This window comes from Chanodichthys erythropterus, chromosome 19 (genome assembly GCF_024489055.1).
Source record: "Chanodichthys erythropterus isolate Z2021 chromosome 19, ASM2448905v1, whole genome shotgun sequence".
NCBI classification, from domain to species: Eukaryota; Metazoa; Chordata; class Actinopteri; order Cypriniformes; family Xenocyprididae; genus Chanodichthys; species Chanodichthys erythropterus.
In genome coordinates, this window is record NC_090239.1 from 13,356,227 (window position 1) to 13,368,707 (window position 12,481).

A 12,481-nucleotide genomic window follows, 5' to 3' on the forward strand; every position below is an offset into this window, starting at 1 on the left:
AACAGGTTTATTCCCCATTAAGGGTGGTGGAAGGTTAAAATATATTCCAACACTGACCACAAGGTGGCGCCTTTGATCACTGGCTAAGCGTGAAGCTGTATAGTTGAACATATGGGAAACGTTATTTGTAATGATTTAATAATGGAAAGAGCCACTACATATTGATTTATCTAGGTCTCGATTGTGATAAATCATCTGATGAGATTCACTGCATAACCCATAATTATACTGAATACATATGGGAATCTGCTGACTAATCTGTTTATTAATTTTTAAAGATGTATTTATAGATAGACATTTGTTATACATCTAAACTCGAATAAAAATGGGAATATCTCTGATTAACTTAATACGAAATATGCATAACTACTTGTCTCTTATCGAGACTGTCCTGGTTATGCAAGAATGGATTTGACCCATTAGTCTTTCATAGACCGATGTCCTCAAACACGAATTCACCATTCAAAACAGAAAACTTTGGATATGAAAATTATATTTTGTATAATATGGATTTGTCCCCACGTGTCCTGAAAAAGAGTTCAAAAGGAGTTTTAGCCTAATGAATTTCTGAAGTAAAAATACTGTGCAAATATTTTCATATTTATGCAGTTTTCTTAACTTGATTCATTTCGAGTAATAATAAAAAAAAAAAGTTAATTATTAATTTATCACCACAGGCTGAAACTTTTGCTCTTGATGAATGTAGTATCCTAATTAAACTAAAGTTCTCAAAGGAATGTTTGTGGTAAAATTAATAAGGTAGTCTATTATTAACATAACAGGCATTAGATTCTGATATTAATTTAGCTTTAATGTTTTTCATTGTGATATACTTTCGGATGTAAAGAACAGACGTGCTTCTTCTTCAGGACGCAAACAACACAGTGTTCGAGGACTATACACGTGCTTATATCCATGACTGAATGCTTATATTTAAGCCTCCACATGCTATTGGACGGATTTGGAGTAGTAATAGGAAACTCGGACTCTGATTGGCTGTTGAGTGCTCTTGTAAGAACAGCTGCCCCTTAGACCATTATATACAGGGCAGTAGCCTACATGCATTATAAACATAGCTATTGATAAAACTGGATCTCTGCAGCTGCTATATCTGATATATCATCGAAATGAAGTTCGTCAGGTTTATAATGAAGAATGCTGCTTTGGCCAGTGTGCCTCATCACATCGAACACTTCTCCAAATTTTCACCTTCTCCACTTTCTATGAAACAGTTTCTCGATTTTGGTGAGTGCTCCTTCTGCTGTGTTGTTTGGTCGTGTATGCAATTGTATGTATTTCTAGATTGATAAGCTTAATTTATAGCCTGAGTAGCCTATATAAACGCTGCAGAACAGTTTATCATATGGCACTTCATATCACCGGTATTATTATGCACTGTATTATGTTTATGATTACGTGCATGACTATGTAGTTGCTCGTGCAATTTACATCTATCTGATGCAGAAATTATTTGGTATTGCTCTACCAGCTGTGTGTAGCTATGTCTGATTCGGGAACAAATTGTTCTTTTGATTCGGATATTTTCAGTGAATCAGCTGACCCGGCTCAGAATCATTCTGAATTTGTTTACCAGAATGACTGACCGATAAATTTGAAATTGAACTGAGCGGACAGTAAGATAATTTGGAGTAAAGCAAGGACTGATTGGCTAAAATTGCTTTAAGAATAGTAAAAATGCTAAAACATACTTTAATTGTTTTTCGACGTGATCGTATTTTTTTTTTTTTTTTTTTTTTGGGACGTTTTTAATACACTCAAGCATCCATAAACCATAAAACATCCATATCAATACAATTGAATCGACGATAAATGAAATAAACGGCTATATATTCTAACGCAATGTTTTATTTAAACGTTTTAAAGTTTCTCAGAGGCAACGTGATGACGTGTGGCTCGAGATATTTTCTGAACCGGTTCTTTGAAACGAACTATTCGAAAGAACCGATTCGCGGTTATGACTCGGAATTCCCATCACTGTTCATACGGGCTGACTGTTGCATCATTTAACAGCTGTTGGCTTTGCCTTGCACCACTGATGTTTATGCATCTATATTCTACTGTGTAGAAATAATTGCATTGTTTATGAGCAACGTGCATACAACGTGACACTTGTGTAGTGTGTGTGTGTTTACCACTTTGCCATACATATGTTGTATTTGTCCAGGTTCTACCAACGCATGTGAGAAAACATCTTTTGTTTTCTTGAGACAAGAGCTTCCCGTACGTCTGTCAAACATCATGAAAGAAATCAACTTGCTCCCTAAAAGATTACTTACCACTCCTTCTGTACAAATGGTTCAAAGCTGGTGAGTTATACAACATTTTACTGTATTTATAAACGGATCTACCAAGATTAGTGTTGTTGTTGAAACGACGAATTGTTTAAAAGGCGATTAAATGGTCAGAGGCGTGTTATTTATCTTTAGTATGTTCCGTGGTCTACTTGAGACAAGGCCAAATTGTAAACTTGCGTGACGTAGTGCACGTGAACTTTGTCCCATATCCCACTTCAGGGTGGGATCAACACTTCTTCAAGGAGGGAGTCTGCTGTGAACTTTATCCCACTTTCACTACCTCGTGCTTTTACGCGTCATACGTCCCCTGGTTTTTCTTTTAAGAAGAGTGGAAACTTGGAAGCTTAGGCATAGCAAAAACAAAACAGCCTGCCATTATTATGCATGATATGCAACTGTTTAACGGATGTTTTTCCACAGATGCTAGGTCAATGTTTTTTGTGAATTGCATTCGTTTAGTTAGTAGTGTAATACATTTATCGTCTGAAATCTCAGATTTGCAGTTTATATCAAATATAATTTACAAAATGAACTACATATATATGATGTTACAAAGAAGTTAGCAGAAGAGTCTCTGGACAAGCTAGTTTCCCAATGAATACAGTGCTCATGTACAGTTTCATTGTGTTTTATCTCATTTATTGACATAAATTCAATTCATATTGCTTTTGTTTGTGTGCTAAGGTATATTCAGAGTTTGATGGAGGTCTTGGAATTCTTGGAGAAAAATCCAGATGACCAAAGCATATTAGAAGAGTAAGTAGAAATACAATCTAAATTTCATGAAAACATCTTATGCGTGACCTCAAAATCAAAAGAAAAACAAGAAATTATATTTAGATTTTTGCATTTTCCTGCTAAAAATCTCATTAGTATAATGCGTCAGGATGTTTCGTGTTTAATTTATTTTAATTATATTGAGAATTAAAGAGCTCGTCATAAATTATTGTCATGAAAATGATGTTGCACCTAAAAATTGGCTTTGTTGTATGCTTCTTAGTTCTTTCCTTTTGATTTTCAGGTCAAATGTGCCTCAGACATGTTCTTCCTTGTTCATCGCACATTTTAACACTCTTGACTCTGCACACAGGTTTGTGGATGCTCTGGTCAACATCCGAAACAGACACAATGATGTTGTACCCACTATGGCCCAAGGTGTGATTGAATATAAAGAAGTATTTGGTCAAGATCCGGTCACGAATCAGAATATTCAGTATTTCCTGGACCGTTTGTACTTGAGCCGGATATCCATCAGAATGCTCATCAACCAGCACAGTAAGCACAATATTCAGGTCAAATAATACCTCTGAGCATCATTGCTTCTTAAATTGCTTGTATTCATGTTGTTTTCTCTGATTTTTCAGCTCTTGTATTTGATGGTGCCACAAATCCAGTTCACCCCAATACCATTGGCAGTATAGACCCTCATTGTCAGGTGGCAGATGTTGTTAAAGGTATAGTGTGAAACATCTATCTGATAAAACCACAAACATGTAGAGTGGGCGTTTGTACCAAATATGCTTCTTAGAGGGTTAGTTCACCCAAAAAATTTAAAGAAATAAATTGTCATCAATTACTCACCCTCATGTCGTTCCAAACCTGTAAGACTTTTGTTCATCTTCGAAATACAAATGAAGATGTCCCTCCATTGACAGTCAGTGCAACTACCATTTTGTCGCATCAAAAAGTTCATAAAGAGATGATAAAACTAATCCACATGTATCAAGTGTTTTAGTCCAAATTTTCTGAAGAGACATGATTGCTTTATATATTGAATAGATTATATTTAGGCATTTTATTCACATTGATCAGCGAATATAAACAGAAGCTCAACCATACTTGATTGACGCACAAGAACAAACCTCATTGGTTCTTGTGGAAGCTCAAACGTGCTGCGTAATATGAAAATGATCCTCATTGGTTCTCACACATCAAGCAAACATGCTTGAGCTTCCGTTTACCACAACTGATGTGTGCGTTGATTAATTTTTATATGTGAATGAATGCGATCGAGTCTCTTCAGAACATTTTGACTAAACAACTCAATATGGATTAGTTTTACGATCTCCTTATGAACTTTTTGAAGCGATAAAACTGTAGTTGCATGGGCTGTCAATAGAGGGACAGAAATCTCTCAGATTAGATTAAAATATCTTCATTTTTGTTTTAAAGATGAACGAAAGTCTTACAAGTTTGGAACAACATGAGGGTGAGTAAATGATGACACAATTTTAATTTGTGGGTGAACTAACCCTTTGAAATCAGTGACCCATTTGTTTAGTCAATACACATAGACTCTTATACGTTTCTAAAAAACTGTTATGTCAACACATGTTTCATGTAGATGCGTATGAAAGTGCCAAGATGCTGTGTGATCAGTACTACCTCAGCTCACCTGACCTGGTTCTACAGGAACTCAACAGTAAGGACAGATATCTTTATGTTCATGTTAAATAGCGTGTAAAATCACTATCTATCTATCTATGAATAGATTGATATAGATATACATATGAATATATTGCTCGGTGCTTAGCTGTTATAACATGTTTTCGCAGCTATAGACAATATTGACACTGTGACTGTGTTCTTCTTTTTACAGCTAATAACAGGAGCCAGCCTATCAGCATAGTGTATGTGCCTTCCCATCTGTACCATATGCTATTTGAACTGTTCAAGGTGAGCCGTTGCCCATCTCGTATTCTGCCCTGAAACAATGCTGTTTACGTAAGATCTGAATGTTGTCATGACGATATGGTTTCTTCTTCAGAATGCAATGAGGGCAACCATTGAGAACCATAAAGAAGACAGTAATCTTCCACCCATTCAAGTTATGGTGGCCATAGGTGGAGAGGACCTAACTATCAAGGTGATTTTAATTTGAACGAGCAGCATTATCGCAATATGTTGTAAAGTTTATTTTATTGTTAGACATTTTCATGGCAGTTCTGCACATTTTCATGGATATGACCCATTCATTTAGTTGTTTTAAAATTAATTATTTATTTATTTTTTTAATTATTACATTTTTTTTTACTTGGTTGTTAAACTCAGAAAAAGTTCATAGGATTTCAGTTCAATGCCACCTTATTGATTGTACTCTGATGTAACTAGAGCCATCGGTCATTTTCCCATCAGTGAAACACCTGCTGTTGCATAACGCAGTACATGAGAGCTGACTGGCTTTTAGTTACCTTGACAATGCTGATTTAAGTCTTGTTCATGCTAACCAGTCATGATCAGGGGTTAAAGTCACGTCTGTCCCTAATTCACTCTGTCTATTTTTCCACCTATCCAGTTTTTATTCTAACAATGTCTTCTTTGTCTTTGTAGATGAGTGACCGAGGTGGTGGAGTTCCTTTCAGGAAGATGGAAAATCTCTTCAGCTACATGTACTCCACAGCACCAACACCCCAGATGGATGAGAAACAAAGGGCTCCCCTGGTGAGACTTCACCGCATTATGCATTAAATACAAATAGAATTGCAAGATATATAATTTAAAGTGTCCTCTTTCCAGAGTTATTATAGTTAAGTAAAATTAAAACCAGAAAAAAACATTTTTGTTACATAAAGTAAGCATTAACTGAAATGAAATGAAATAAATAACTTTTTATTTCAGCTAATTTCTAAGGCAACATTTCTCATTTTCTTTTAGTTTAACTTGATATACTAAAATAACTGAAACTAATGCTGAAATAAAAATTAATAAACACTATACAGACATATTAATAAAAAAAATAAAAATGACAAAAACATCAAAATTATTAAAACATTAACTAAAATGAAAATAATAGCAGAAAATATAAAAATAAAACCAAAATATGAATTAAAACTATAACCCCCGGGTTCACAGACAATGCTCAAGCCTAGTCCCAGAGTAAAATGCATGTTTGAGCTGTTTTAACTGAAAGCAACTTTAAAATATGTCAGTGCCATTGTTTTGTCTCAAGATGCACACCAATAATGTTTTTTTCTAAGCTACTTAAATGTCCTAATTGAACTAATGCCTAATCCTGGTTTAATCTAAGCCCTGTCTGTGATACCAGGCCTAAAAGTATCTCAATGATAAAATATCACTGCTTTTTTATAATATTAGCTGCCTTTTGTCTACAGGCTGGGTTTGGTTATGGGTTGCCCATTTCTCGACTCTATGCCAAGTACTTCCAGGGTGACCTCCAGCTCTATTCTATGGAGGGCCATGGTACTGATGCAGTCATTCACCTGAAGGTACATTTAAACCCTACATAAAGGAATAGTTCACCTAAAATTCTGTCAATTTTCAGGTCATTATTTACATCATTCCATTATTTGTGAGGTTCCAAACCTGTATTATTTAATTTCTTCTATTGGACACAAAAGATATTTTAAAGAACGTTTCAACTGATTTTGTCCATTCAATGAAAATCAATGGGGTCCAATGCTGACAATTTTGGAACAATACTATTGATAGATTTGGAATTACCCCTTTAAAGCACATGTCAAACTCCACACCTGGAAGGCCACTGTCCCGAAGAGTTTAGCTCCAACTATCTCCAAAACACCTGCCTAGAAGTTTCTGGTGCTGCGTCAAAATCAAATACTTCCCTACTATGTAGTATGTGAAAAAAAACTATGCCAAAAGAAAAAAAAAAATGTCGAAAAGGACCTAATACTTTCGCAGAGATTCTGGATTGCACATTTGATTGACACTTTACTATCCCATGAGGCCATGGGAGAGGATTTATGAATGGCAATGCAACTGACGCTGATAGGTCACGTGACAGTAACAGCATGCTAGATGTAGTACATCTGGAATTTCGTTCATACTAACCATATTCATACTATACAGAACATACTTTTTAGTGGTCGCAAAGCAAGTAGTACCTACTCAGTATAAGATTTCAGATGCACCGTAGTAATCCTGAAGACCTTGATTAGCAGGTTCAGTTGTCTAATTAAGGTTGGAGAACTGCCTTATAGATGAATGAACTAAATTAATAATTGATGATCTTTACAACTGAACTGAATCAACACTAAATTGACTTCAGCTGAACAATGACACTATTTTCTTTTTAGAGCTGCTTAACAGCTGTAGTGAACTCTGTTCGCATCATTAAATCATTTTCCTGTTATCACTGTAAAGCTGCTTTGAAACAATCTGTATTGTATGAAGCGCTAAATAAATAAAGGTGACTTGACTTGGAGCTAAACTCTTGAGTTTGACGCCCCTGCTTAAAAATCTTGTTTAAACATGTTTAAAAACGCTCTGAACTTTTTGGAAATTTAAGTACTTCGAATATTTTGCATTGTGTTGTATTCTAACAGATTACATCATGGTTTTCCCCTCAGGCTTTATCCACTGACTCAGTCGAGAGGCTCCCTGTGTTTAATAAGACAGCTCGACGAAACTATGAAGTCACGCAGGGGGCAGATGACTGGTGCGTTCCCAGTCGAGAGCCTCTGGACCTGGCCGTGTTCAGACTGGCCAAGTGAAATGAAGTATGAAGCCTCCAGGAAAGAAATAGGACAGTTCTCTGACCTACTGACATGAGTGAATGGGGAAGGACATGATGTCCACATGGCCGAGCCCTAACTCTCCACTCACTGTGAAGCCGCGTAGTCTCACAGCAATACCGTAGTTGTTGCATGCAATGGTTTTCCTCTGCATCACCACCATGACTATATCATATCATTTTTCTGGTTTGAGAAAATAGGCTGTCACAGTGTTACCTGCAGACCACACTAACTCATATGAAGTGGAACAAAGTGCCAAAATAATCTGCACCTAACTACTCTTCCTTTATTGGAAGACTGTCAAGTGGAAGTTCCAGTGAGGAGAAGTGATCCAGACATTCAGTTAACTTTCCGAAGCCTGTGTTAGAGGACAAGGGCCATCTAGACTAGTTGTTGGAACCAGCAAGTAACAACAGGCACGTGCCAAGGAACCTTTAAAGCACATGAAATCAGAAATAAAGGGCCAAGATGGGGTGATAAAAATCCATATTCAACCCATGATGGATCATTTATGTAAGGGTGTACTGGACTGCATTAGTAATGCTGAAATCAAGGAATACTTGTTATTAAATGACTTTGATTGCTAATGGAGGGGTGTTCATACTCTGAATGGCCAAAAGCTGAGAGAAAGAGATCATTATAGAGGCCATAATTCTGACTTTATTAGTGTGTGGCCAAATATGTCAATGTGATCTCTGGTATATTCTTCACACTTGAGTTACTTGAGGCACTAGAAGGGGATCATTGATGTAAATGGGTTTAAAACCAGTTAGAATGTATGAATAATCTCATTGATACAAACTTGAAACACTTACAGCTTATATGCACCAAGCATTTCAAACACAGTGTTTTGTTGTTGAATGTTGAAGCATTTTAGATACCTCATCGACTGAAGTTCAGACCTTTGATCAGTTGTTGCTTTTTTCAGATTTGTGGGCCTTTGGCCTCTAGTTCTCTGCGAATATTATACAGCTTGAAATCATAGCTTCTAATTTTAAGCCTGCTCTTTTGAGAGCATGCCTACTGTATTAATCAACCATCTGCTTTGAACTTGCACCCTATAACCTTACATGTAAGGACCATATTTTGTGTATTATGTTTTTGTCGTGTTTTTCCTGAAAATCTAAACTTTATTTTTGTAATATGTTTTCCATCTAAAGCGAATGATGTGTATAGAATTGAAATAAAAACAAAGTCACTTATGTCATTTTTGGGAGTCATTTATGAGTCAACAAGAACTCTGAACTCTATTGATGGTTCTTTAGTGCAAGGCTGGATTATAGAGAGGACAAAGATGATTGACAGGTGTGGATCGAGATACTACACATTGATCTATTGCCCAGTAAAGCAGAGGTTACATTTCATTGTAAACAACATGCCTTTTAAGGTCAGAAGTTACATGGAAAGTGAGGTCACTGGTCACCAATGAGAGGCATGAATGGAACAAGTCTGGAAGAAACAATGAACTTAGCAAATTTGTAATACATGAAGGTCAGACAGGCAGTGATAGAACAAAATTAGTACTTGCTAAATGTGAAACCATCAGGATCATTTTGTGTCCATAGAGACTACTGTGTTCTTGATGGATTAACCTTCTCAAGAACTGCTTGATAAACAAGTGCTCCTCTTACAATGTATCACATACCATAAAGCACATGCTATGAGGTAATCCATATATGGTTAGACGGATAGCTTGTTTACGTATAGAAGCCTCTGGCATGTTTTAGACCTAGCTTAACAATAAATCAATGTGATAACCTTTCTATTTACTTTTCATTTTTGAGCAATCATAGACTTCTGCACATATCATAGCTTCTGCACATATTCAGTATGTTTGAATGATGTGTTTTTCATATGACACATCTCCACACTCTCAGATAAAGTAGTAACCTAACTTCAGAAAAAAAGTGATACAACAGCTTGTCACTGAGACAGAAACCTTAAAAAGGAACTAATAGGTATTTTTTAGTCACTAAAGATGATCTTTAAGTATGGAAGCCCATTTCTGCACCATAAAAAAAAAAAAAAAATCATGCATTAGTAAATCATACTTATGACAAAAAGTGGGACTCTAAATTGTGAGATAAAGAAAAGAGATTCTCATTATTACTTATCTCATAATTTAGATTTTTTATGTCCTAATTATGATTTACCAAAGCATTTTTTTTTCTTATGTGGCAGAAATGGGCTTCCATATTAAAAGGTTATAGTAAATTCACCTAATCTGATGGCAGAAGGGCTGGACTCTATTGTAGCTATTATTGGTCAAGGACCGCCCAAAAGACTGCATTTCTCATGAAAAAGTGTTTCTTTATATCTTTTTATATCAAGTATTTTTATATCTGACGACTTTTTTAGGCTTCAAAATGTATAAATGTTGTGTTAACTTGTAAACATTATATTGATAGACAAAACGTGTAAGTATCATAACCCATTGTTAAACACAGAGCTTATTTTCCAAATGTGATTTTCCAAAAGTCTATGGGAAAAATGCATAGGCTTTCAATCACGGGAACCCGTGTGCCGCCAACTTCCGGGTTGGCCTACAAAAACTCGGAGGCACTCTATAACAGACCAGTGTGCATCAAATTATTACTTTTTCAAGAACGTTGTGCAAGTTTACTGCAACAATGGAGCCGCAAACTTCATATACTTTTGAAAATACAGCGTTTAGTTGAACCTGGTAGAAGTGTTCATTCTCACAATTGTAAACATGATGGCGTTCTTCTTTCGTGAGGGGGTTTAGCATCACGGCATTTGTTTCCAGACGGACCATTAAAGAACTCGAGACACACATCTTCCGGACATCCTGTAGAATCCAACCAACCAGTTGTTGACTTCTAAAATCCTGAAGTGTTTCCAGTTAAGTGTGTCATATGCATCAGACATTTAACCAACGGTCCGTGGCGTGAGATCTGATGCTGAGACTAGCCTATATTTGACCTAAAAATAAAAATGTCATAATTTAAGGCCTGCTTACACCAAGGATAACTATAACTATGCCACAGAGGAATGATATTGTTGGAATCAGTTTTTTTTTTCTTGTTTGTTTTCCAGCTATGAACAGTCAAAACAGCCAACCAGAATGTACTCAACTTTAAAGGGATAGTTCACCCAAAAATGAAAATTTGATGTTTATCTGCTTACTCCCAGGGCATCCAAGATGTAGATGACTTTTTTTCTTCAGTCGAACGCAAATTATGATTTTTAACTGCAACCGCTGCCGTCTGTCAGTCAAATACTAGCAGTGATTGGGAACTTGAACAATAAGAGTCGAGAAAACTTCCATAGACAAATCCAAATTAAACCCTGCGGCTCATGACGGCACATTGATGTCCTAAGACACGAAACGATCGGTTTGTGCGAGAAACTGAACAGTATTTATATCATTTTTTACCTCTAATACACCACTATGTCCAACTGCGTTCAGCTTCCGGCTAGTGAGGTCTGATCGCGCTCTGACAACGGAAGTGATGTCTCGCGCTCATTGAAGTATATGGGCGAGAGATCACTTCCGTCAACAGAACGCATTTTGTGACCTCACTAACAGGAAGCTGAACGAAGTTGGACATAGTGGTGTATTAGAGGTAAAAATTATATAAATAATGTTTGGTTTCTCGCACAAACTGATCGTTTCGTGTCTTAGGACATTAATGTGTCATCACGAGCCGCAGGTTTTAATTTTGATTTGTCTAAGCAAGTTTTATTTACTGTTACAGTTGAAGTTCCCATCTACTGCTATTATTTGACTGACAGACGGCAGCGGTTGCAGTTAAAAATCATCATTTGTGTTCGACTGCAGAAAAAAAGTCACCTACATCTTGGATGCACTGGGGGTAAGCAAATAAACATCAAATTTTCATTTTTGGGTGAACTATCCCTTTAAAGAGCTCTAAATAATACACTCACGCCCTGTTTCACAGAAAAGGCTTAAAGTCATCATGAAATCAAAATTGACTACCTAGAAGAGGAGCTCTAAAGTAAAACCCTGCCCTCTATTCAATATCACTTGAAAAAACGTCACAACACTGGAGAAAAGTCGTTTGCAACTTCCGGTTCCCAGGGACTTTAAACCTAGTTCCAGATTAAAAAGCAAGTTTGAGCTGTTTTAACTAAAAATAAAAAATAAAATATGTCAGCTGCATTGTTTTGACTCAAGGTACACACCAGTAATGTTTTTTTTTTTCAAAGGCAGGTTTAAAAAGCCACTTAGGCTAAGGCCTGGTTTCACAGACAGGGTCAGATTAAGCCAGAATTAGGCCTTTGTTCAGTTAGTGCATTTAAGTATCTTTATAAAAGTGCCTTAGAAAAAAACATGACTGGTGTGCATCTTGAGACAAAACAATGTCACTGACATATTTTAAGATATGTCAGTGCAAGTTGCTTTCAGTTAAAACAGTTCAAACATGCATTTTAGTCTAGGACTAGGCTTAAGCCTTGTCTGTGAAACTGGGGAAAATGTCCTAATTGAACTAAGGCCTGGCTTATTAAAAGCCTGTCTGTGAAACTAAAATCTAAAACTTGAATATAATAAACAGAAAGTTATAGTCTGTTGGTATAGACACTAATATATTTATCATTATAGTTATTGTTCCTGGTGTGAACGGGCCTTTACTTACCCTCATTGTAAACCTGTATGATCTTCTTTTTTTCAGTAAAACACAAAAGAAGATA

At 36.2% G+C, this 12,481-nt stretch overlaps 1 protein-coding gene across 2 annotated transcripts; it reads left to right on the forward strand.

Annotated features, from left to right (window-relative positions):
• Positions 1-1,042: 1,042 nt before the first annotated feature.
• On the forward strand, positions 1,043-9,009 carry pdk2a (pyruvate dehydrogenase kinase 2a). Of its 2 annotated transcripts, XM_067369158.1 has the most exons (11): positions 1,043-1,245; positions 2,186-2,327; positions 3,000-3,071; positions 3,406-3,590; positions 3,680-3,769; positions 4,660-4,737; positions 4,915-4,991; positions 5,083-5,181; positions 5,646-5,756; positions 6,428-6,541; positions 7,643-9,009. In XM_067369158.1, the coding sequence occupies exons 1-11, from the start codon at positions 1,128-1,130 to the stop codon at positions 7,784-7,786; spliced, it is 1,230 nt and encodes a 409-aa protein (XP_067225259.1). In that variant the 5' UTR covers positions 1,043-1,127; the 3' UTR covers positions 7,787-9,009. The 2 variants fall into 2 exon arrangements, with proteins under 2 accessions (XP_067225259.1, XP_067225260.1); XM_067369159.1 differs by lacking the exons at positions 1,043-1,245; positions 2,186-2,327 and adding an exon at positions 2,428-2,742.
• Positions 9,010-12,481: the final 3,472 nt, after the last annotated feature.